Below are 25,567 nucleotides of genomic sequence, written 5' to 3'. Positions count from 1 at the left end.
GCAAAGTGATAGTAACAAGACTTCACTCACCTTGATCTATCTCTGCTCTTCAGAATCCTGTGGACAGTGGTAAAACTGTCATTCATCTCAGCTTACTTGAGTAGCCTAAGCAAAGAAGGAGGCAGATGCTTAAGTTATTTGCAGGATGCAGCTGCAATGACAGTCTTGCCTCCTGTCACCTTTCCAAAAAACTGTAAAAACAGGATCATGCTCTTTCTTTGAAATGTCCTAAAAGGTAGGTAGATAGGGAAAATCCTTCAAATCACCTTGGAACTTCTGGAGCAAAATGAAATACAGCTGCTTAATTGTAGCAGATGAGGCATCTGAAAGATAGCTCTAGCCAGAAACATAGAGGCTTATACAAAGTCTGGAAATTGAATCGCCGTTCTCAGAAACTGGATGTATCGACTCTTTTATCTTCTTATTACTAACTTAATCTGCTGTCTGAAAAATTTTGTTAGCTGATAGAGACTTTAGCCTATTGACATACACCTTCAGCTCTATACTAAAAGTTCAGTTGTAATGTAACTGACTGGTTGCTATTAACAGTAATGTCTTAAATGCCAAAATGTCCATTGTTAGGATTTTCAGAGCTTTCATGAGCTTATGTATTGTTGTATTTTGAAGTTATAATAGACACTGTGAACCAATGCTTAATTTTTCTTGATGTGTTAAAACAGTATTTTCCAAAAAGTTATATTATGTGGACATTCCAAAACAAACTATAGTACCTTGTTCAAGATGAAAACTGTAATAGTTTTAAGTGTGATAATCCATTACTGAGTGTTTGCTACCATGCTCAAAGCTGCAATTCTAACTAACGTGACATTCCCTTTCACTACTTCAAGAACCATTCCAGCAGGAGAGGTAGTCTGCAAACATACAGAATGGAGGAACAGCCTGCACTTCCAGTGGTACGTCATTTTCCAAAAAACACAAGCTGATGTAGCACAGAAGTTTAAAGATTTTCTGCATGTAGAACTTTCTTTTGACTATGGATTAAGTGCTGACATTTAAATGAGTTTTGGCCTTCTGCTTCTGGCAGCTGTCCTGACAAAATTGCAGTTATATTGCAGAGTCTAGCATGATTGGAGCTCAGCTGTAAAGTTTCCATCTTCCAACTTCATGTTTTTGATTTAACGTTAGCTTAATGGGTATAGCCTGTGAAAGAAGTAATCTTCCCATGAAGATGTGAATTTTGTCTTTAAATTCTGCTTGCTCTGCAATTAAAAGCTCTTCTACCATCCTTATGTTATGTTTCCATGGTGACATTGCAAATTAATGATTTTATAGCCAGAAGTTCTAGGCTGGGTCAGCCAATCCTAGTCCAGGTGTATTAACAAACACTTTTAATCCTTTTAGACAAGGAGCTTAAATAAATAAATAACTTTTTTTTCCCTGTCAGTTCATACTGTTCAGTATGGATTTAAATACTGCTTTTCTATTTTATCCAGTTTGAAGAAAAAAAAAAAAAAAAAAAAAAAAACAAACCTAGATTATGATTTGTTAGAAAAGGCTTTCCACTATCAAATTTTGAGTTAGTTTCATAGTTTTCTTAACTGTTTTTCTTTTGTTATCACTAATGTTTAGTTACTGCCTACTTCATCTGGATTACCCCCAGGCTGGGAAGAAAGACAAGATGAAAAAGGAAGGTCATATTATATAGATCACAATTCTAGAACTACTACTTGGATAAAGCCAGTTGTACAGGTACTTTATGTTGTACCTATTACTGTTTCCATTCATATAACCTTTAAGCATATCACATAATAGAATGAAGTTCAGAGACCTGTTTGAAATAGAATTTTTGAAAGTCATAAACTGGTAAAGAACTACATAAAATATCTGTTGGGATTCAGCCTGAGTTAGGAATAGTAATATTTATGATGTCACTCTAAAGTAAAAACTTGATCCAGTATTCAGTAGAATCCATAATACAGTTTCTGAATAAGCAAGTGCTGTTTTCCTCTTCCTTCTATTCTCTGGGTATGTAAAATATAGCGGAATATAAATTATACTTGTCTAATTCAATTTTTTAAACAAATTAAAACTTATCTAATCCTGGCACTTTAAAATATGTATGTTAGTTGACATGTCACCTCCTTCTAGGTTCCCAATTTTTGTATACTGTCTCACAAATGAAGGGCTAAGATCCAGATCCAAAAAGGTGTCTCACTACTATGCAAGTTCCAAAGCATGAATCAAAGCCTAGTCTTTCAAAGACTCATAGTCAAATAGAAAACAAGAATAGTAAATATAGACTTGTAGCACTGTTTCTTCTGCTGTATTGGGCTTGCTCCAAAATGTGCCTTAAAAATGTGCCACCTTTAAATTGAAAATCTGAATATCATTAACTTTATTTCAGTGGTTACATGCCCCCATTCACAAATGCTTTAAAACCTCATTTGACCATCAAAAACTATTAATGCATAAGAAAGCCTTTTGGAGCGTGATAGCTCTTTGAGAAACCTGGAAGACTCGTTAACTTCTATACCATAATCAGTGATTGTTAGTCAGTGTTGCTCGTATTAGACCAAATGAGTCTGTGTACTGTTTGGTATTTGCTTTATGAAACTGCTGTCATTGATCAAAAGTATAGGTACCTTAATAGGAAAAAATACGTTGTTCTACTGGGTTTTGAATTTTTTTGTCTTTTGCCACAGATTGCTATGGAAGCAGGTCAGTTGTCAACTGCACAAAGTATTTCTATAGGACGGCAACCACAGGCAACTTCAAGTGATTCATCGCAACAGTCTTCTAAGCAGCAGCCTGAAATGGAACAAGGGTTTCTCCCTAAAGGCTGGGAAGTCCGACATGCACCTAATGGGAGACCATTCTTTATTGACCACAATACTAAAACTACTACATGGGTAATGGAAAATTATTCTCATGGAGTAGAATTCTAGTTGCTCTAAAAATCAGAATTTTGCTGCTTTCAGCAAGCTTCCATGGATTCCTTTTAGTGCTAGGATTTCATTGCTAGTTTCTTTCTTTAAAAAACAAGCAAGAAAGAAGGGATATCTTCAAATGTAAATTATCATTTGTTGTCAGCAAACAAGGTATTGCAAGTAGCCTGTTTGATTTGTGCAAGATAGCTGTGTCATGTCTCTTAAGGAACATAGGCAGTAAATGCAAAGTCATTTAAAATATCTGTGATCAGTACAACACTATGAATTTTACAGACTATATTTAGCACTTAAAAGTTTAGCTTGGAGGGAGGAAAACACTGATGTGTAAAGGAATCTGGTTTTTTTGCAGCTGTTAAACATCTAAATGACACTTCTATCATAATTGTAGAACTGTGATAACTTATATACACTGTTAGTAGAAATCAGTTTTGTAAACTTTTCTTTAGCAAGAAATCTATCTTGAATTTATCACATAGTACAGTATACAATGCAAATTTTATGTGAATTCTTTCAAGAGCAGGCCAGGTGCAGCTACAATATGGATGAGGGAGTTGTACAACTGTGCTTCCACTGACTGACACTGCACACCATTAGGCAGTGCTAATGGACTTCAGCATTTAAAGAGTAGGTCAGTATTACTGTCAGGTGAAAGGGAAATATAGAAAAATACATCAAAATTGATTAAAAATAAATATTCATTTCCTCTAGACTGTGGAATGACATCACTTTAATTAAACATACACACACGGTGTGCCAGAAACCATGTAGAAAGATTAATTTGGCTCAATTACACTAAAACCAGGTTAAATGAGGGTTTTTTGTTTGTTTTTATTTTTACAACAAAGTGAGAGGATTTAAATAACTTTGAGCATTAGAAGATGGCTATAAACTATAGAGGACTGAGAATCCCCAAGAGTCTGCCTGGCTGGGGAATATGTAACAATTATCTAGTTGGTACTTGGCATATTCTTTACCTCATCGCTGGAAAAAGGAAAAGTTTAAGAATAATAATAATAATAATAACATGCTGCTTGCTTTTCTTTTCAAAGGAAGATCCAAGATTGAAAATTCCTGCTCATCTGAGGAGAAAGACTTCCCTAGATCCGGTAGACCTAGGGCCATTACCAGTAAGTAAAGCATTTTACTTGTTTTGCAGATGTAATAATATAAATATTTAAGTTAGCACTATCAAAAAACATCTACATTAGAAAATGCAGTCTGCTCTTTTCATACAAAAAATAGCCAATTTTGAATTCCAGTGTTGAGAGTAAATGGGAAAAATATCCCTAGAACTACAGATCACCTTGGATTCTATGGAAACAATATGGTTAGGAATTTGTATTAAAAGTTTATCTCCTTTTTATAGCCAGGGTGGGAAGAGAGGACTCACACAGATGGAAGAATATTCTACATAAATCACAGTATGTACAATGTATTCTCTCACTACTCATCATTTTATTACTAAGCATTATCTAAATTAGTGGAACTAATGAGGGGATGTCTTTCAGATACAAAGAAAACACAGTGGGAAGATCCTCGACTGCAAAATGTGGCAATAACTGGACCAGTAAGCTTTCCTTATGCAGCTTTATGCATTTTTTCAATAATTTTGTTGATGGAATCCAAGCAAAGTCTCATCATTTATCAGATATTCGTCTAGAAGATGAAACTTCTAGGGTTTTTGAATAAGGCATTTTAATCTCTTTAGAGACGGTTTAGAAGGCTTTCTGTGGAAGTAGTTTGAAATGCCGGAAAGAAAAATCAGTTCCCATAGTAATAAGAAAAAATTTCCTCATAGGTGAGGAGGAGGGGGCAATTTGAAGCGGGTAAGAAACTTCACTTATTTGTTATCCTGAACAATACAGTGTCCAAAGTAAAACTAGCCCAATTTATGAAATAAGATTGCAAAACATGAAAATTGGCTTTACAAGGAATGAAATTCATTTCCAAATGAAAAATAATTATCTAGCCTAGATACTTAATCTGAAGCGCAAAATTACCAGGCCTAATTGCAAAGACGACACGCATTATAATTATAGATAGGTTTTAGTGTTCAGCTGATATCTGTGTTTATTAATAGCCTACATATGTAAACAATCTTCTCTGTCCGTGGAAAATAGAGGTGTTTGTAGCCAGGTTTCTCATGATACAGCAAGGAAAGAGTATTTGTTACGTAAGTCACCAAAGGCATTTTGGTCACTTTGATCTGGGCCAGTCAGTGATTTTAGTCGGTCACATCAGTAAAATAGTAAAGTGCAGGATAAATTCTATGGAGCAGATTAAAACAAATCTGTTGTGCAAGGCAGTATTTTGTTACAGATATTTCAAATTGTCTATACATGTGTAAAACTGAAAGTATACCCTAGTACTTAGTAAAACATATATTCCTGTTTTCTCAGAACTGAAATGTATTGTGCATGTTTCACAAATCTAGACCAGTTTATGTAAAACTAATTGTTAGTAGAGTATCTCAAGTAGTATTTAATTTTTTTTTTTCCAAAGGCTGTGCCTTACTCCAGGGACTATAAACGGAAGTATGAGTTCTTCAGAAAGAAATTGAAGAAACAGGTCAGTAGTTCTTGAACGGAAGGTTAAGAAACTTATGTCCCTAAACAAACAAACAACTCAGGTTCCAGTGAAAGGTAACAGAATTTTGAAATCTGCTTAAAGAAGGTAGAAGATGGACTGACTACCTGATCAAAAATACCCATGTGAAGCAGTGACTGGATAACAGATAGCATTTAATCTTCCAGTTCTGACTTTATAGAGTGATGAGACTGAAAGCAATCTAATTGAAAAAGTAGAAATTTTAAAAGGTTAAAAAGAAAAAGAGAAGTTGTGAACCTGGAAGTAGACTGTCAGCAGAAAACATTGGAAATCACTAACCTAACATTTAACAGTTTTTGGAACTGGAGATATGGAAATAGAAATTCTTAGAATAGATTTTAGACTGTTGAGACAGAAATGAAAGGCTTAGTTTAGAAATCATGACCTGTACTGTCATCTTGATCAGGCTCGATGACTATAATAAATTGTTATAGTCTTAAAATCTTGTAAGTTTATGAATCTCATTTGCAACTTCAAGTCTGAAGTAGCAATGCCAGGCATACTTATAACACAGAGCATAAAAGACCATGAATAGCATCTGGATATCCAGATAATAACAAATCTTTGCACAGCTGCCATCAAATTTTGGTATCCCTAGGGGATATTTTATATATGCAATAGCATTTGAGATTAGACCCAAACTTCACCTTTTACAAACCTGAATTCTCTCTAGCCTGTCTGAAACCTGTGCATTTTGAGATGAAGCATGAATTGTACACATTCAATTATATACCCTTCACATTACTTGCTCCTAATTAAACAAGCTTGCCATTCATTCATTGTTATCCTAACCTGAGAAGTGATAGATAGCTCAGCCACACAATATAATCATATCAATTAAAGAAGTAAACACACGCATAGCTTTTAAAGCATGCAATACCATTGCCTTTTAAACATTCACAAATACATATATCATAATTAGGATAGTGGATTGATTTTAAGTTAAGACTTAATAATTAACATTATTCAAATCAGCAAAGTTTGGTTTTAGTAACCCATTTTAATATTGCATGGATTTATTTTTCTGAAAAGTTGATTTGCAACTAAAAATAAGGTTTTTTTACTTCATTCTGGGATAATTATTTCTGGCTGAAATTATTTAAAAAGAAGTCTACAGTATGTGATTAGCCCTTTAAAAAATTTAAAGAATAGAAAATTTAAGAAATTTAAATAATAGTCTCATTGCATCATCCCATTCTAGTCATAGATAGAAACAGAGAAAAAAACATTTTTCCTGTTTCCACACTCATTGAATTTCTCAGTTTTGCCTAAAGCAGTCCCTGAAGTAAGCTGGCTGAACAGAAATGAAATCAAGAATATATTCTTTATTGTTCTCGGATAGCAATTTAGTGCTTCAGCAAAGTTTTATCTCTGTTTTTTAGTATTTGAGCTTACTTTGAAACTTCAGCAGCAAATATGAGCCTTTTGGATATTTTGCACTGAAACGTTTTCATACAATAAATACAATAAATGTGAGCCTTGTCACTTGTCCCTGTGATTTCAAATTTTAAGTAGGCTGATTTTGTTTTAATATTGTAGGAATACTTGTTTGTCCTGTATGTCTTATGTAAGAGAGCAGGACAGCTAGTTAAAACTGAAGTGGAAAGTGAAATAAATCACGGCACATTGTTCCAAAATAATTTTATTTATGAACATCTGGACTTCTAAAATTAAGCTTGTAATATGGTGGTTTTTCAGATTTTCAGAAATTTCTCTGTAAAAAGATTCCATGCCTTGATGCATGCAAAACAACTGCACACAAGCAAGGAGTTATTTTAATCCAACTTCCTTAGGAGGAAATAGAACTTCTTCATACTAGTTGAATCAGGTATAAATAGAGCCATTTCTTAATCATGCTATGTTGTTTTTCCACATTATTTAAGAAAAGTGTGTGTGTGTGTGTGTGTGTGTGTCATTTTTTGGCTGTTCATAGAATTTGCATACTCTGCAAGTCTGAAAGATACTGGGTTTTGTTCCATTATTCTGTGTTTTCCTATTTCTTTCTTAGAGTGATATTCCAAATAGATTTGAAATGAAAATTCATCGCACAACAATCCTTGAAGATTCCTACAGAAGAATTATAGCTGTAAAGAGAGCAGATTTCCTTAAAGCAAGACTTTGGATTGAATTTGATGGTGAAAAAGGTTTAGACTATGGAGGAGTGGCCAGGGAATGGTTCTTCCTTCTCTCTAAAGAAATGTTTAATCCTTACTATGGATTGTTTGAATATTCTGCTGCGTAAGTATACAGTTCTAGAAGACATGAATACCAGTTAGGGAAGGCAGGTCAATTGTGTTTCTCATAAATACTTTTAAAATGTAGTTACTTTTTTTTTATTTATTTATTTCCCTAAAGTGCATAGGGGGTTTTGGTTGATAATTGAAATATTCTGTACCTTTTTCTTGCTTTGGCTGATGAATGTGAAAAATAATGGAAATAGTATCTGTATATTTTTTCAGCAGTCTAACATAATCCGCGTAGTCTTTCTAGAGAAGCATACACTTGCAACTATTATATATGTTGCAACCATCTACTGCTTACAGAAGAAAGAGGCAGAGAATATTACGACTATTTTTAGATTAATAGGAGTTAAGCCTTTCTCTTTAGTATATCTTTAGCATACAAAGGTAGTTTGTGGTGTTTCAAAACTGTTTCTGCTAAAATAATAGATGCTTACATTGAATATTATTTATTATTAAATTAGTGATTGGTCCAAATATATTTTTAACTGCATGAAAAGTAATACGTGATCTACAAAGTGATGTCTTTCTGATCTTCAAATGTGAGATTGTTCATATAGTACAAAACTTTGTGTATTTCTTTTTTTCCTCCCCGTACCCTACCCCACCTTCAGAGATAACTATACTCTGCAGATCAATCCAAACTCTGGACTGTGCAATGAAGATCATCTCTCTTATTTCAAGTTTATAGGTCGTGTAGCTGGAATGGCTGTTTACCATGGCAAACTTCTGGATGGTCAGTATTTAGTTTACATAATATGACATTTAGATTAATACCGTGCATATTTTGAATTTTAAGTTGCATACTATTTCAATTTATTTGTTCTTCTTTAAAGCCTTTTTTATTCGTCCTTTCTACAAGATGATGCTCCAAAAACCAATAACACTTCATGATATGGAGTCTGTGGTATGTAATTTGCTTTATTGCATATGTTAGGTTTTTGTGTTCATGTTAAGTTGTTTTTATATATTCTTAATAACATTGTGAAGATTGAAAGTGCAGGATTCAAGGAACTTTTAGGATAAGTTTTTGTTTTAAATAAGTCTAAGTAGTTTACAAGTTTGAACTTCCATTGAAAATCAGAGAGACCTAGACTAAGTCAGTTAAGCTGTATTGAAAATTTGATGATAAACTTTGTACGGTGTTTTCTTAAAACTATTTTCAGTCAGTAGGTGCTTTAGAATTAAATGTAAATATTTAGAACTTTGGGTTCCCTGTCTCAACCCTTTCTCCAAATTAGTTTTGTGCATCTTGATTATTTTAAAAAATATTATTTCAGAAGGCCGTAAACATTAATGATTAATGTAAAACACTAGATTTTTAGAGAAAATATTGTCCTTTATTACAATTATTTGTTTCCATGATAATGGTTCTGGACTGAAATAGTCATAGGCAGAGTAAATTTATTGAATCTTGCTCTAATTTATTACTGCTTTTTCTGTCCTGTAAGAATACAGAATACAGTTGCTATGCATTCCTGAGTAATAGGATATTTTTGTTCAGTATTTTTCAGTATAGTATACCTCAATTTTCTGGTCCTAAGGCTCTTTGTAGACGTATCTAACACTAGAGGGAAGATAAATATAGGATGAGGGACAAAGAAGAGTGCAAAACGTAAGACTAGATAATGTTGCAACATCTTACTGGAATGTTGCTACGTGAGAGATTTTATTAGTCCTGAGAATGCTGGGTCTTCGGTTGCAACCGTCTTTAAAGAGCTTTGTAGTTTTGTACAATAACAAACTCCGTGCATCCAATAGAGGATTATTCTAGATACTTTATTTTGTCTTTACTATTTTGAGATTGCAGTTTGGAACCTTACAAAATCTATATGTCATGCTATTAATGAACAAAGTACTCTCCCTACTATTGAGAGGTTTTTTTTCATTTTGGTTTAATGCTGAGAATATTCTGTGCTGATGAACATTGGATATTTATTTTTAGAAGAGATTCATAATAGTTTCTTATGCAGAAGAGATCTCTCCCTTTACACGTCTGCCTATAGAAGAGCCTACTGCTCATTTAAATACCATCTTGAATCTTACTTGCACAGTTACCTGTTTGGTAAAGGGCACAAGAATGATTTATATTTGTTCTATTCTTAGTACCTGATACTTGGTCTAACTGTGGTGTTTTTTGTTTTTTGTTTTTTTTAAAAAAAGGAGTGTAAGTGATTGCGTTTTAACAACTAACAAACCTGATTTCTGAGTTTGGAGGAGCAATGATTAAAATATAATCATTCTCAAACTGACAGCACTTCATGTACTCACATTAGAGCTGCCTTTTTCAGAATTACTAGCTTGTGTATCCAGTTTGAAGATTGATGAAATTTCTTTGCATTTTGATCGTCTTGCTTTGAAAAGCTGTATCGTGGTAGGAGTGTCTGCATCAAAGCCGTGGAACTAAAGTTGTGAGCTCAGACATAATTATTCTGGAGAAAATAAATACGTAGGTACTGATTAGGCCTTTTTATTACATTGGTTTGTCTAATTCTGCTCTCTTATGTTGGCAAACCATTCATACCAGGGCTACCTTTGGCACCAGCAGCAATTAGGCTGGCACAGTTTTTTAAAACTAAACTTGGCACCAAAACACTGGAAGGTTTACCATTGTTGTCCTGGACAGCTGTGATGGTTTAAACAGGAGCTTTCTCTGTAGCAAAGGACCAGGCCATGGCGTTCTGTATTTATTAAAGGATAAGGAAGAGTACTGAAAAATCCAAAGGGAGTGTTACCATTTAGTTTTCAATGTCCCATGAGGGTAGTGATGAAAGTGATTTGAAAGAAATGGGAGAATCTCATCTATAATTCATGTTTGAAAAACATTTGTACTATATAAAATGGAATTAAATATTTTTTATTTCACATTTTTTCTATTTTAAACTTTACACTTTTTTGTTAATACTTCATTGCTAGATGTTTTCCAATATATCTTCCTCTAAAAATCCTTGAAAAATAATTATTCTGCCTTCTGAAGTTTGTGTTTGCAGGTTTTGACAGGTAAATATAAATAAAATTACTACTGCAGTTAACCTAGCAAACATGAAAAACTTTTATTTAGTTATATTAGGTTTAGAAATAGTTGCTGTTTTTTTTTTCTTTTTCCTCCTATGTCTACTTCAGATAAGTCTCCTGTATTCATTCACTAAACTTGTAATTCTCACTTTTAGGATAGTGAGTATTACAATTCTCTGAGATGGATTCTTGAAAATGATCCAACAGAACTGGACCTCAGGTTTATAGTTGATGAAGAACTCTTTGGACAGGTTAGTATATTTATGTAAAGTAGAATGTACAAAACATGAAACAAAGTACTTTTCCTGTGAAATTAACTGATTTTATCTGTATAGTAGTAAGAAAAAACCCACCACCTTCTTTCATGTTGGTTTATTCATTTAAACTCTTACTTTAGCTGGCACATGCCCATTGAGTGTTTTATTAACTTGGTCATAATGTGAGAAATGACTTGGAGATAAGCTGAGCTTTAAAACAACAGCTCATGCTTTTTCCTTAAATAATACGTTGAGATGTAGCTGTTGCTGTGAATGCAACAAAGACTAAAATATCCATGTTCCTGCTGCTTCATCTTGGGAAGAGGTTGGTCTTGTGTGATTGGCATGGAAAGGATTTGCTCTCTTGGAAATGGTTGGAATCATAAATTCTTCTGAGAGGTAAGAATAGGGTTTTTTATTTAAACTGTACAAAAAAAACCTATAGAATAAACAAGTTTGGTGTTGTACAGAAAGTTGTCCAAGGTAAGTTATATAGAAATACCACAGGTCTTGAACAAAAAGTCTAAATTGCAGGTGCCAACTAGATCGAAGTACGGTAATAGCACCTGTGGTCTTGTGTAACTAAAATGATCTCAAGTGGAAGAATGAAAATGGTGGATGCATGATAGACTGAAAAACAGGTGTTTGTCTACTGAGGCTCTAGTAGAATAAATCATTATGTAACAGATATACGTATCAATTCACTTGTTCACTGAGATCTCTACTGAAATTATTTTGTTTTTTCACTGTATGTGAGAAAAAGGCTGGGTCATTGGAAGTGCAGATAGTGACGTCAGCATTACTGAAAACTTATGTGCAAACTTAAGTTCTTTATTGTAGTTGGTTAGAAATAACGGAGGTTGGCACATTGCAGTCTGGCATCCCTTAATTATACATGAAGAAAGAAAAACTATTCTTTATTCAGGTGACCTGTGACAGTGGTTCTGTTTCTCATACTTTTCAGATTCTGCACTCTTGAAGAGTTTACTAAATTACCTAATATTCACACTTGAGTTGTTATATACTTGTATATATCTTACATAAGACCTATTCTGTATATCATATTTAGACCCATCAGCATGAACTGAAAAGTGGTGGATCAGAAATAGTTGTCACCAACAAGAACAAGAGAGACTACATTCAGTAAGTAGTGTTGCTGTGTGCAATGTACCTAACTGGATAGTCTCCCTAACAATAGGAGCTGTATGTTGTTTGCTGTATTAACAAAATGAAAGCTGTTGCTTTGTGTAAAAATTGGTTGCATCTTAAATGTTCTTTTTTTTTTTTTTTTTTTTTTTTAACAGTCTTGTAATTCAATGGAGATTTGTGAGCAGAGTACAGAAACAAATGGCAGCCTTTAAAGAGGTATATTTTTAAATACAAAAGACATTCTTCTAAGATTTGTTCCATGTAATCTTAAGATAAGTTTTTTTGGAACACAGAATTCTAAAGACTCACAGATTGTGTTGTTACAGGTATAAAAAGAGGCAGTGACAAGGTTTACAGTGTCAACTTTGAATTATCTCAGATTTTAAAAAAAGCTATAGCAATACTTCTTGATTTATTTTCACTGAGTTGTTTAATTCATATTGGAAAGTTTGCTTATTTCTTAGTTTTGGCAGACAGCTTTAGCTGTAATGCTAATTATTTAATCAGTTCTACAGAAATTAAAATGAAATCAAACTAATAGGATTAAGTAAAATTAGCTGTTTTATCCATATTCGTATAAATAATGTACAACATTCAGTGGAGTACAATAAAGAAACATGCAAGATCAAGTCAGAATTAGAAGTACAGAGCCAAACTAGCGAATATTGATGCCCAAATATCTGTATTTCGTGTATTGCTATGTCTCTTGTTTCTTAAAGCATGTAAATATATTTATCAGTAAATAAAAATACTTAAATAATGTCTGCTTGATTTTAATTGCTTTTTAAATTGATTTTAAATAATGTCTGCTTGATTTTTTCCCTCAACTTTCTAGGGCTTTTTTGAACTGATACCACAGGATCTGATTAAAATTTTTGATGAAAATGAACTAGAGGTAAGTGTGTCATGGAAAAGAAAGCAAATTATGTTAAAACTTAATGCTAGTGACTTAAACTTTTTTTTTTTTTTAAACATGTAGTTATTAATGTGCGGACTGGGAGATGTGGATGTGGCTGACTGGAAACTACATACAAAATATAAAAATGGCTACAACGTAAACCACCAAGTAATACAGTGGTTCTGGAAGGTATCACAAAGTTCTAATCTTTTACTTAAGAAAATGTGTTCAAAAGCTGCTGCTTTTCAGCTGAGCGAGTTTATCATGTGATTCATTGATAGTTAGGTAAATATTCAGCTATTAAAACTCCTGAGAAAGATAGTAAGAAAACTGAAGGTGAGATGTATGGTAAGAATGTAATACACAACTGATACTTTAAAAAAACTGTGTATCTGACTGGGGTTAAAAATACTTCTATGTAGGTCTTCCTGGCATGGTTACACTGAAGAGGTGTTAAACTCTTCTGTTCAATAAATTACAGGAATTTGGCTGCTAGTTCATAACATCAGGAAACTTCAAAGAAAGTAGGGGCCAAATCTTCAAGGGAAGTATTTTAACAGCCTGCTAAGCCAATAACCATATTCTTGTTACAGTGCCATAAAAAAATATTGACTTCATAGCTTTTAGCAATAGGCAGAAAAGTAGACTACGTGTGTCGTAAGAAATATAAGGGATATTGATTTAGAAATGGGAACCGTGTTGCTTAAATCTTCTAACTTAAAACCTTCATTTAAAGTCTTTCAACTAAATCTTTAATTGTAATTATTATCATATGTAGGCAGTCTTAATGATGGATTCTGAAAAGAGAATAAGATTACTTCAGTTTGTTACTGGCACATCACGTGTACCTATGAATGGGTTTGCTGAGCTGTATGGTGAGTACTTACAATTGTGTTCACAATATATGGATTAACTAACAGACAATCTGATGTTGAAAGTGTCATGATATTTGGCTTTAAACATAGGCACATTATTTCTCAATTTGTGTTTCAAAAATTAGTATATATTGGCAGTTATAATTATTATAACTAGTATATACTGGCAATTACAGAAGCAAAATTAGAGAGGAATCTCCTAGCCCGCACATGGATTTCCCATGTTCTGTAGCTAGTTCATTTTAATTCTTTTTCTGGAAGTTTATAAATGTATAGGACTGCTCTAATGAATCCAGGGTTTAAAGTTCTAAAGTGTTGCAGCAGTGCCTGCGTAGTATCTGACTTGAAGAGCTTGAAGAAAATTCTCAGTTATTTAAGATGTAATTACTAAGACATGCTGGCATCAGCTGTTAACTTAAGATTCTCATGAGTTCCCTAACTGCTTTTCTCTATGCACAAGCTGCAGTTGTGTGGATACAGTCATTTGTAGGGCTGCAGTCTAAACTGGATCACTGAAATGGCCCAAATTAAAAATAGTGTCAAAAGAAAAGTAATGAACCTACAATGCAGAGGTTGAAACAAGCAGATGGCAGTGGGAACAGATTTTAACACCAAAACCAGTAAGCCCACTGTGGTAAGACTGTGGGCAAGCGGACAGAGCAGTCCATGAAGCTTGGAGGTGGTTTGCTTACGGGAAATCTGTTTTCGGCTGCTGTTTGCTATTATGTTTTTTGCAGAACTACTTTATATTTGTTAAGGGTAAAGGTCCTGAAGATCCTATGCAAATGACTGAACAGCCTAACTTGCTATTTGAATAAACATTTCCTTCTTTATAAACAAGATAGTAATTCGTTTATAAAACACTGGAATTCTGAACAAATACCATGCACTGTGTCCTCATTTCTTCCTCTCTTCATTATCATTGTGAATACTTTGATTTTTCTTTTTCCACTCCATCAGTCAATGACTTGAGTTCCAAAGAGAAAGCTAGTACCTTCTGTGGGCCTGAGCCGTGCATCTGCTGCTGCACCGAAACCTTGCTGCTATTGAAATCGCAGCACATCCTCATTGCGGTGCAACTCGATCAGGAGTCTATGGCCTGTGGGTTTTTGTTTATCTGACTAAAAACACTACCAGAGAGAGAATTCAGGAATGATGTAGGGAAAAACTGTTGAAGCTCCCGTAGCTCCCTTTTGCCCAAGGTTTAGGGTATGTGCTGGCCAAGTCCCAGTTGGTGTAGTTCTGTCCACTCTTTAATAAAAACTTTGATTAGCAGTTGTCTTGCATGGTGCTGTTTCCTTCTCTTGCAGTTATTTGTGCTTTACTGTGGCCAGCGTACTCTCCTCACTAAACGCAGTAACGATCACAATCACATTTCCAGTACCTGCTTGTATCTGAAGAACTGCAAGTGGTTCTTCGCTGCTCCGTGTTGGTGCGCGACTATTCCTGCTGCGGGGCTGCTGCGGTGGCTGCTTCCCCTCGCCCCTTTCTTGGAGCTTGCTCTGCAGCGGGAGATCTCCCTCTTCTGGCCAAGGAAGGGATTTCTACTCGTAAAAGGGGAATCTGGTGTCCAGAGGAGAAGCACTTTAAATTTGAGAACTAGGATGCTAAACAGATGAGGCTTTCTTGGTTTTTTGTTTTTTTTCCTGCCCACATCAGCCTCTGGTCAGTTAGTTGGATGTCTAGACTGCGGACTTATTCCCACCTAGCTATTAAAAGTGCATTTTAGCTTCTTGCCGCGCTGTAGTAGAGTGCACTGTCAGGCGTAGAGTTGCTCCTCTGCTTCATCTTTCTTCCAGGCATTCTTTCTACTTGCCTTTTCTAATCAATCTTGTGTGTTGAAGAAACATATTGCCCAAAGCAGAGAGTAAAGAAGAGTAGGTGGAAGTGTTCCCACAGCTACTGACATAGCCTTCTCACTGCTTGAGTTATAGGATAAAGCACTCAGTGTCTGCTCTCATCTCTGTCTAGGCCAGTCACTAGATTTGTAAGGAGCATAGCTTCTGCTCATAGGTATTCCCTGCCTTTTTGTGTATGCTGATAGTTGTGGGAGTGTGTTCTCCTCTTGTTTAATTTTCATCTTTAGGGTATATTGCCTTTTTTTAACATATATGTTGACTAATATCTTCTTCCACATCTACTTTTACAACTTTATTGTGTTTATTAGTATCACTTGTTGTTTATATATTCTTGTGTATATAATTGTTATATCATTTGGTTATGAATACATAATATTTTAGTTTTCCTCATATGTCTGTAAAATGGCAAGTAAGATCCTTACTGAAAGTACACTAATATCTATAGTAGCAATACTTAAAATAACAGTTTATAGTAAAATAAAATAATAAAAGTTTTTAATAAGAATTTATAAATAAGGAAAATAAAGCAATTCTCAAGGCTGACTTGGATTTGGCACTATACTCTTGTATGTGGGCCCCAAAAGCCCATGCAATAGCTTTATTCTTCTTGAATTGCCAATTGTAGCTTGCGTTTCCAGAAAACATTCTGGAGAAGGCAGCTATCTGAATTATAAAACTAAATGCATTTCACAGGTCTTCCAGTAAAAAAAAAATAAATAAAATAAAATAAAAGTTGCCTCTCAGTTTCTCACTGCAAGCACACAGCCGGCCTCAAGCCGTGGCAGGCTGTTGAGAAGCCGGCTGCTGCTGCTGGGTGCCAACGGAAACCGGCCTGATGCGCAGTGCAGACACACCTCAACGGTACCACAGAACTTGTCCTCACTTGGCACCAGCAGCAAAGCTGGTGTTAAGAGTACCTGTACTCAGCTGTATTCATGGATCAGCCCATTTTCATTACTGCCGCTTGTCTTTGATCTGAAACATGTTTCACATCTGGCATTTAAGGGGCAGAAGGCTGCTTGTCCTGAGGAGCTTCCTGTTCGTATTGATGGGCTCTTGGTGGAATAGTCAGAGGAGAAGCGTTAAGCCGAGAGGACACCCACCATCAGAGGTGGTCTCTTTCTGTGCTTTGACAAGAGAGTGGTTTTTACCACACCGTCTTCTCCAGAAATACACAATTGCTTTAAATGGCTTAAGGAAATGGTTGCCAAATGTCCTTTGGATCCTCTTGGGCAGAGTTGAGAGGTTAAAAAAATTGTCAGATACTGCATGCTGTAAGACAGCTGCTAAAGGCACAGGTGTAGGCGGAGCTGTACCTGCTAGCCAAAAAGTTCTGTCTCAGGTGCTTATGCACATCCCTGCAGTCCACACGTGGTCACTGCATTTCGGATCTTCTCAGTTACTTTACTCTGTTATCGTCTAGGTAAAGGTATACATTGAATAATTTATCAGATTGTATAACAGACTTAGTAATGTGTGCATTTCTAAATTTATGCATTCAAACCTTGCACAGTTTAAAACTATCTTCTGCATACATTTGCTATGCCACCTATTTTACATATGCATTTAGGTCTTGAATTTCTGTGTTTGAGGCATAAAAGCCTCTTAAAATGTAGCAAGAAACAAAATACCAATGAATTGGAGTCATTGACCGTTACTGAACTGACCACTATATTCGATTCATGTAGACAGATCCTACTAGTGTCAGAAATGGATGACAAAAGAAGAGCCATGTATCTCATAACTTAAATTGCTAATGATAAAGCAAATCTCATAATAGGGTGAAAGTTAACATACTTTTCCCTGCAGGTTCAAATGGACCACAGTTGTTTACAGTTGAACAGTGGGGTACCCCTGAAAAACTGCCAAGAGCTCATACCTGGTGAGTATTTATATAAATTATGTGCTTAAGTAAGAGTGATAAAATACTTAGGAGTTCTCTTCTGTTTTTCAGCTTTAATCGCTTGGATTTGCCTCCATATGAATCATTTGAAGACTTATGGGACAAACTTCTTTTAGCGATTGAAAATACTCAGGGTTTTGATGGGGTTGATTAGGCCACAGGCATAAACTATATTGGTCCAGTGCTGCATTTTCATTTTAAGGGTTTACAAACAAATTTGAAATTTCCAGGGACTACCATTGTATTTAGTCACTTGGCTATTAAATCTTCATAGTATCACTTGTAAAATAAGTAAGTATTAAAAATTCACTAACTTTTGAAAATGTATTTTGCCATTTCCACACTTTTGTGTACTTTGCTAATAACCACAATACATACATTGGATAGGCCGGTGCCAAGTAAAGGACAAAAACTAAAATGTCTTTAAGCAGTTGCCTCTTCTACAATATTTGCCAGATTGTCCTACAGTAAACTACTGAAGTAAAACTGTGAGGGGAAGAAAAAAGAAAAATTTTTCAGAGGGAGTAAATTTGAATCGCTGCTTTAAGAGGAACAACTGAAATGATTAAAAAATGTTTTAAAAAGACTGAAAGACTTCATGTAATGCAGTATCGTAATCTGTGCTGCTTCAGGCTGTTTACTACAGATCTGCCCAAAGCACCTTACAATTCAGCATATTAGGTAAGACATTGGAAAGCATTTGTTTGCATTATCAGCTATCAGTTTGCAGAACATTGGCTTGCTAATACATTTTATTTGTTAGATTTCTGTTTCTGACTTACTTTTGTTAAAACGGTGTAACAAAACCAGGACTTTTATATAAGACACTCAAGCAGCATAATTCTGAATTGTAATGAAAAATTATATCCTTTTTTGTCTGAATTTGTATACTTTCATTGGTTTATTGAGTGCTCATCACTTTTTTGATAAATTTGTAGTTTAACAATGGATAATATTTTCAATTCAGCCTTTTGCAACAATCTTGAAGCAAAATTTGTATGAATATCACAGAGTATTAGTTACTGGTAGTTTGAGGCCTTTATTATCCATTCTTGCAGTATTGCACTACGTAACAATAAAGAACATGTTTACAGGGTTTTCTGGGCCAAATTCAGCAGTCTGATGTGTGCAGACTTCTCTGAACTCTGTGGAAGCTATGCACACATGACCAGAGGCAAAATTTGGTCCTGTAATATGTTTACAGGTTATGCTAGTTTCTATAGCTGCATTTTTATATTTTTATTTCTCCACTGTTAGTCTAGAAACCAAATTTGTTAATAAAATATAACCAAAGTCATAACCAACAACGTGCAATTTATTATAGATCAGCTCTTCATAGAAATATTAGTTTGATTTCTTTTGTAAATGTGGGTATTTTTTTGTATTAATGTTAGCACTCTTTGTTTGAGCAAGTGCTGGTTAAAATGATTATCAAATCCAGTTCTAAAAAAAATACTGGTTCATATATCTGACTTGCTTTAATTTGAACATTTTGTTACCAATATGATCTGAGGAAATGACAGTACCTAGCTTTGGCCAGCAGATTTCTGTTTAATCACAGTCTTTATAAATATGCAAGAAGGAAGTGTAGCACATCTCTATAAAGATATGTAAATTATGTAACAAATGTAATGGGTCTTAAAGGGATATTTAAAATCCCCGTTTGTTTTATTCTTTGACTAGGTCTTTAGGACTGAGAATATTACATGTAAATAAAGGTAACTTATACAAATTTTCTGAATCTATATGCAGTTTTGTAAAACATGGAATGATATATCAGTAAATCTGTATAGATTTGAATGTAGCAGTATTTGTTGCATACTTTAAAGTATAAAATAAGGATCCTGAGAGCAGTAAATAAAAGTTTATTCTAATAAAAAGTTGTGACTCAGTTAATTGAAGTGCAAATTGGTAGTCTTGAAATAGCAGTATTCAGTAATTTTCGTACTTTTAAGTACACTACACTACAGGCGGAAGTTTCAGATTCCTATCTTCACCATAATACGCTTCTATTTTTATGCGTAGCAGTTTAGCTATGTTTTCTTAGCCAGACGAAGAGCTCGGGGGGTTGCTGGGCTGATCTAGGGCTTGCAGCTTCTGCTCCTTAAGTTCTGCATGGAAAACCGGTCCGTTCTGCACCGGCACCCGTGGGGTGGCACCAGATACCGCGGCTCGGCAGGCACGCAGGCTGCAGGAGGGCTGCCATCGGTAGGGCACAGAGTACACAGCATTTTTAATAATGCCTATTCCATTAAAAGATTTTTAGTCTGGTTTTGACTTCTGTTGGGGTCAATAGCAAAGCAAAACCTAATTCTCACCACTATCTGAAATGGAACAGGAAACAGAAGGGAAGTAATTTCTGCAGCAGCCTTCCTCCAACGGGCGGTTGGATGCTCTGAACACAGTGTCAAACCTGTCAGAAAATTTTCAGGGGCTGAACTTTTCTGGTGAAGTTAAACTATTTCTGTTTCATTATTTAATAAGGAAGAATGGTGAAGTTTATTGTGCATTAACCATTACAATTATGTGACGAGTAGTGTTTCTGTATTAGTTTTGTTTAATGTTAAGCCTGGATAAACAAGGTGCTTTCAAAGAACTGAATTTATTTAGTCTTAATGAGATAAAGTATACAGCATAATCACAACTAACAGCTGAGCAAGGCTTGTGGTATAAACTGATTCTACTTAGACTGCTTTGGGTGAGGTTTTCTTAGGTTTTCAACTCATGTCATTAATTTGTTTTGCATTGACTTAAAATGTTTTGGTCTGAAATTGTCTTTCTCTAAAATCTCTCATTTACTCCAAAGATTATAATGCATGTGTAAATGCTTAGCAGTGTGGTGCTATAGGCATGAGACATTCGGTATGAATAAGAAGTGTCAGTTATCCAACAGTAACTTGCAGTTTGGGGGGCGTTTTGAATTTGTTTTTCTTGCAAATTCATTTCTTCCCTTTACTGACAATTTTTAGATGGGATTTTAGATGTCTCATATCTTTCATTTTGCAGAAAGCGGTGTAGTTAATTCCTCTTCAGCATTCTCATTGTATCATGAGGCAGAACTGCTGCAGATTATTAGAAAGCTAAAACGATCATAATTTCTTCTAAGTGTAAATGAGGCTTCGTTTTTCTTGTGCTACTTGAAAGAAATGACCTAAAAGAAAAATATTTTTAGTTACTATTAATTTGTAACATCTGTAATATACTTATCAAATAATTTTTTACTAGAGACAGAGTTGAGTACTTCACATATGAAACCTAGGCAAAATATATGAGCATATGCTAATCATTTTTCTACTTGATTCTCATTTTCACTCTCTATCCTCATTGTTTCATATCTGAACTTATTTTGCAAACTCCCTAGTGCTTTGGCGTTTGATTTGTCCTGTCAATACATAACTCAGTTTTGGTGCTGTTTCACTAATTAATTGTTTTTACAAAAATCTGTCTCTCTCTCACTGGTACCCACAGAAGCCTCCAGCATAGCTTCAGCATGAAATGTGACCTGTTTCAGCCCAGATTGCCTTTTTTTCTTTTGTACTTTTTTTCAGTGCAACTTAAATGTTGGTGTGAATTTATTTAGCACATGCATCATTTCCATTCTGGGGACTTTTCAAGGCCCCAGAGTGGAAATTATATAATTAGAATGAGAACATGCTGAAAGACATACGAAATAGTTAATACTGGAGAGATGTATTTTTAAATAGCTTTTTATTCATTTCTTGCGATAAAAAATAATGTAGCTGGTTAAAACAGAAGACTAGCCTCTTTTGTCTGTCGTTCTTCATGCTGTTCATTTATTTGTGTTTTCCTTTCTGCTTCTCATTAATCAGTTTGTTGTGGCGGTGGACTCTTCACACAGGGTTTTATCAAATGATTTTCTCTGAGATTCTGCTTTCTTAGGGCAGTCTATTTATTTTAATACCTCCCCTTTCTGATGATCCATTTCTTTAAAGGAATAAGCATGCAGTTCTTCTGATGTGAACTGAAAGGCACTCACTTGTTTACCTGCAGTCAGACCACCACCTCCAACAAAAATCCACACCTCTGGTCCCAAACAAGCACCGTATTGAAATGTCCGTATGTTTAAAACGTGCCCAACACCTACCTTCCTCCAGTGTTAGGAATGGGAATGCTGCACTTGAAAGCTGCCCTGTTGCTCTACCTCGTCCCAAAACCAGTGCAAGATACAAGCACATACTTGGTACTCTGCTTCAAAGAAAAATAATTTTGTAAAAGAGACTTAATTGCTTTTTCTATGTGGAACATATACCATTAGCACTCTGATTAGAGTGCAGACAACTAGCAAAGGGGATAATTAGGCAGACTGTCCGTGTAATGCTTGGTTTACATTCACGTGACTCTGTAGAAAAATGTTTTGTTTTGCTGAGCTGTCCTTAATTTGAAGTTTCTTGCTTAATGAGACTTCAAACAAATTGTGCATTGAAGGTTTCAGGTTTTCATCCCAGAGAGAGGCTTGGGATTAAAAAAAAAAAATAACAAAGCAGCTGGGAAAACCCGAACAAACAGTAAGTGAGCATAGCTCTTAAGGAAAGGTGTTTAAGAGCCTTCCTAAACGTGGCAGAATGTAAAAGTTTCTGTTTAAATGCATCGCAGCCTAAAAAATGCATCATAATTGTTCTTTTTTATATCCTCTTGCGCAAAAATTTAATTGAATGGAAAATATTTTAATAATTGTCTAACAGCTTTTCTAGTATTTTCCACAGGTCAAAATATTTCTGACCCAGATTTTGTTTTGAGGGCTGCCAAGTGTGACCTTTGGGAGGCTGTGGGCGCACACGTCCGGCTGTGCACTGCTGCTCGGGAGTGTGCAAAATGCTGAAGGTTTAAATCAAATTGCCCCGAGGACTGATTACTGACCTTTTGAAGGCAAAGCTGTCAAAACCTTCAACTAGGCATCAGCTAGAGAAGAACACTTAAGGCAGATCAATGTGAACAGAAAACAATGTGGTTCTGACTTTTGGTGGTTCCTAGGACGAAGTGCAGAGGCCGCAGCGGCGGTGCCGCGAGGGCTCCGGCAGACAGACCCCGCTGGCGAGGAGCTGCGGCGAGGCGCACGCAGTGCTTTGCTTTTCAGGGAGAAGTTCTTATAATCCTGCTTAAGAAATTAAAAGTTTCCATTGATTGCCAGATCCTGATATAGTTATCTGAGCAGAACGCTTCATTGACTTCAAAGGGATTTTTTGTCCGCTTGAGGAATGCGGGGTCAGGCCCTGAACTGGTGATAACTTTCTTCAGTGGGTTGTCAGATATGACAAACTATGCCATTTTCGCGGCGGCCGCCCTCGCCGCACCGTGCCATCCCTTCGGCCTGAACCCAGGCGGCTGCTCGCTTCCTCCGCTCGGGTGACCGCCCGGCTGGGTGCTTGCTGCAGAGAAGAGCTTGGAAGCGACTCTTCACCTGAAGCTGTGGCGTTTCTGCCAGTACGATGTATTTCCTTTACTTTGAATAGCTATAGCACGTTATTATCTAGTTATGATACATTATATGATGAATTCAGATGGGCAAGTGTTTGAAGGAGTTACAGGTCCCCCTGTCCTATGAGCTGCTGTCCAGCTGTTAGTTGTCCATCCTTGATAGTTTAATTCCTGGTTGTTCGGGCACTATTGCTTGCTCTAATGCAGAGTTTTAAATAAATGCCTTCCTGTCTGTTCAGGCTTACAGAAACAGCCCCGAGAAGAGCGGCTCAGGGAGCTGTTCATTCGTGGGTCGAGTCCCAGCCCAACAGTTAGGGGCATCCTGTGCGAGCGTAGTGAACAATCCTGTATGTCCTGTGCTGAGGGCTCTCAGATTTAGTACTTCGTAGGTCAGCAAAAATAACTCCCTGCCTTGTCAGAAGGCTATAAGCGCTGTTCTGTTAGCGTCGTTAGAAGTTAGCTATGAGAATGGGAGCTGCTGCTTTGTCCAAGGCAAAAATAGTATCATCGAGCTCTATTAATGTTTGGCTAAAAATTGTCATTTATCAAAATAATTCCTCTTTACTGTCGTCCCTAGTCAAGAATTCTGTCAAGACTGTAAACCACTCTAAAATCTGATTGTCACTTATATAAGCATTTACAATTTTTTAAGAGAGAAAAGAGATCAAGTCAAATTTTTTCCACATACATAAGTAAATCTGAATTAGGAAAACAAACAACATGTCACTCGGTGGCAGACGGATCAGGGCTGCGTCCCGCCGAAAGGTAGCTCGCGTCCCCCGCCCGCGTGGCGCCCGCCAGGAGCAGCGCTCCGAGCCCGCTCCTTGCTTGGCCGCTTGCGCCAGCCCCCTGGAGAAGAGTCAGAAATAACCTGCGTTTTTCCTGCTGCGGCATCAGGCCGGAGGTAACTTGCACACGGGCGAAGAGAGCGTTCTTCGTGCCTGCTGCCAAGGACACCGCAGCAGGACGGTGGGGCGTCACGATCTTCACGAAAGCCACTAGCAGAAAGGTACCTCTTGCTGCAAGATTGGAGAGATTCCTTTGTACAGTCAAACGTAGGAAGTGGCAACCTAGGAGATTATTTTTGTTCAGTTATCTTTAGACTGATACTTATTTTATTGACCCAGTGTATTTTGGTTTATGGCGGACGACAGCAGCCTTCAGTACTGCAGCATCCTCAGGGTCTGGTTTGGTTTTCCTGCTGGGGAGAGGGTTGGTGGGAGGGGACTGTGTGGAGCCAATTAAAACAAATATATGTATTGCGAAAGCACTTTGTGGGCAGCTCTTCTCCATTCCTGTCCAGTCTGTGCAATTTCCACTTGCACATAAGTGTGCGGTGAAGTTACCGGGTGCATTTTGGCATGCGGCCTCGGCGGAGCAGCCCTGAAGCCAGGGGAGTGCTAGTTTGGCAAATAATTTTGTTTCTTCCACTTTGGCGTTGGTTGGTTTATAACCATCCGAAGCCCCTGCGAAGGCGGCACCCGTTCCCCGCGCGGGGAGGCTCGTCGGTGCTGCCTGCGCCTGCCCGAGCGAACGGGGACGCGGCGGCCGAAGGCAGAGCTGAGCTGCCCTGCGTTGCCGCAGCCGCCCTGGAAGGAGCAGGGCTGTGCCGTTCCCTGCGCCGCAGCGCCGAGGCCGCGAAGGGGCCGGGGGGTGAAAGCGATGCTGCTGTCTGTACCCAGGTAAAATCCCCCTCTCTCCTTCCTCGTTCGTAACATGGCCAAAATGCTGGATTTCGTGTCTCGAGCCGAGCTTAGCAGCCCTGGATGGATGTGTCAGCTGCCACCCCACGTGCGCAGGGGAAGAAGGCCCTGCGCTAGATTATGTTCATGTCAATCTGATTTTTAAAAATCCCTCGTTTTCAGGACGTGTGAACTGTGGTGGCCAGGGCTAAGGCGGAGGGTGAATGCAGCAGAAGCTGAACAGGTTATTGACGGGCTGCACCCAGGCAGCACCGTTATCCCAGCTGTTGGCAGCGCTTCAGGGAGCGCTTAGTACTCGCTTGGGCTGCAAGGCATCAGGAGGGTGATGGCTAAAGTACCACGGATTGTTATGTCTTTGAAAGATCTGTGAAACTCATTTACAGACCCAGAAATCCAAGAAAAAGCGTAGAAAAGGGGTTACATGGATTCAAAAAGAACGGGAGCACTGGGGATGTTTGTGGAGCTTCCCACATACGCCAAAAATAGAGATCAAGTCAAGTGATACTCAAGTGTGTGTGGGTGGCAGGAGAAAAAATGCTGCCCTGGAGCAAAATAGGCCTAGAGAGGCTGACGTTGGCTGGCAGAGTCTCGTCCTCGTCCTGGACCGTCGTTCCGGCTCTCTCGAGATAACGCTGCTCTAAGACCATTAACCAAGCAGGTGATGGTGTTTGTTGGCTCCATATTTACCAACACGGTGCATTTGGCAAGGTTACGGT

The 25,567-nt window shown here is 36.9% G+C and overlaps 1 protein-coding gene across 6 annotated transcripts in view; it reads left to right on the top strand.

Annotated features, from left to right (window-relative positions):
* NEDD4 (NEDD4 E3 ubiquitin protein ligase) overlaps positions 1 to 19,592 on the top strand; it is a 68,844-nt gene extending 49,252 nt beyond the window's left edge. For 5 of the 6 annotated variants that reach the window (XM_064517407.1, XM_026113366.2, XM_026113364.2 and 2 more), the window contains 18 exons: positions 849 to 914; positions 1,591 to 1,710; positions 2,664 to 2,870; positions 3,959 to 4,036; positions 4,276 to 4,330; positions 4,418 to 4,476; positions 5,412 to 5,477; positions 7,525 to 7,754; positions 8,371 to 8,492; positions 8,593 to 8,663; positions 10,927 to 11,022; positions 12,098 to 12,171; positions 12,333 to 12,393; positions 13,013 to 13,072; positions 13,157 to 13,264; positions 13,854 to 13,950; positions 17,619 to 17,691; positions 17,764 to 19,592. In XM_064517407.1, coding sequence (XP_064373477.1) covers positions 849 to 914; positions 1,591 to 1,710; positions 2,664 to 2,870; positions 3,959 to 4,036; positions 4,276 to 4,330; positions 4,418 to 4,476; positions 5,412 to 5,477; positions 7,525 to 7,754; positions 8,371 to 8,492; positions 8,593 to 8,663; positions 10,927 to 11,022; positions 12,098 to 12,171; positions 12,333 to 12,393; positions 13,013 to 13,072; positions 13,157 to 13,264; positions 13,854 to 13,950; positions 17,619 to 17,691; positions 17,764 to 17,866 — 1,746 coding nt within the window. In that variant the 3' untranslated portion in view covers positions 17,867 to 19,592. Of the gene's footprint in view, positions 1 to 848; positions 915 to 1,590; positions 1,711 to 2,663; positions 2,871 to 3,424; positions 3,538 to 3,958; positions 4,037 to 4,275; positions 4,331 to 4,417; positions 4,477 to 5,411; positions 5,478 to 7,524; positions 7,755 to 8,370; positions 8,493 to 8,592; positions 8,664 to 10,926; positions 11,023 to 12,097; positions 12,172 to 12,332; positions 12,394 to 13,012; positions 13,073 to 13,156; positions 13,265 to 13,853; positions 13,951 to 17,618; positions 17,692 to 17,763 lie in introns of those variants that run through there. The other variant, XR_010390779.1, reaches the window with a different exon arrangement.
* Positions 19,593 to 25,567: the final 5,975 nt, after the last annotated feature.

This window comes from Dromaius novaehollandiae, chromosome 10, assembly GCF_036370855.1.
Source record: "Dromaius novaehollandiae isolate bDroNov1 chromosome 10, bDroNov1.hap1, whole genome shotgun sequence".
NCBI classification, from domain to species: domain Eukaryota; kingdom Metazoa; phylum Chordata; class Aves; order Casuariiformes; family Dromaiidae; genus Dromaius; species Dromaius novaehollandiae.
The sequence above is the reverse complement of the archived record's forward strand: the minus strand, read 5'-3'. Positions and strand labels throughout refer to the sequence as shown.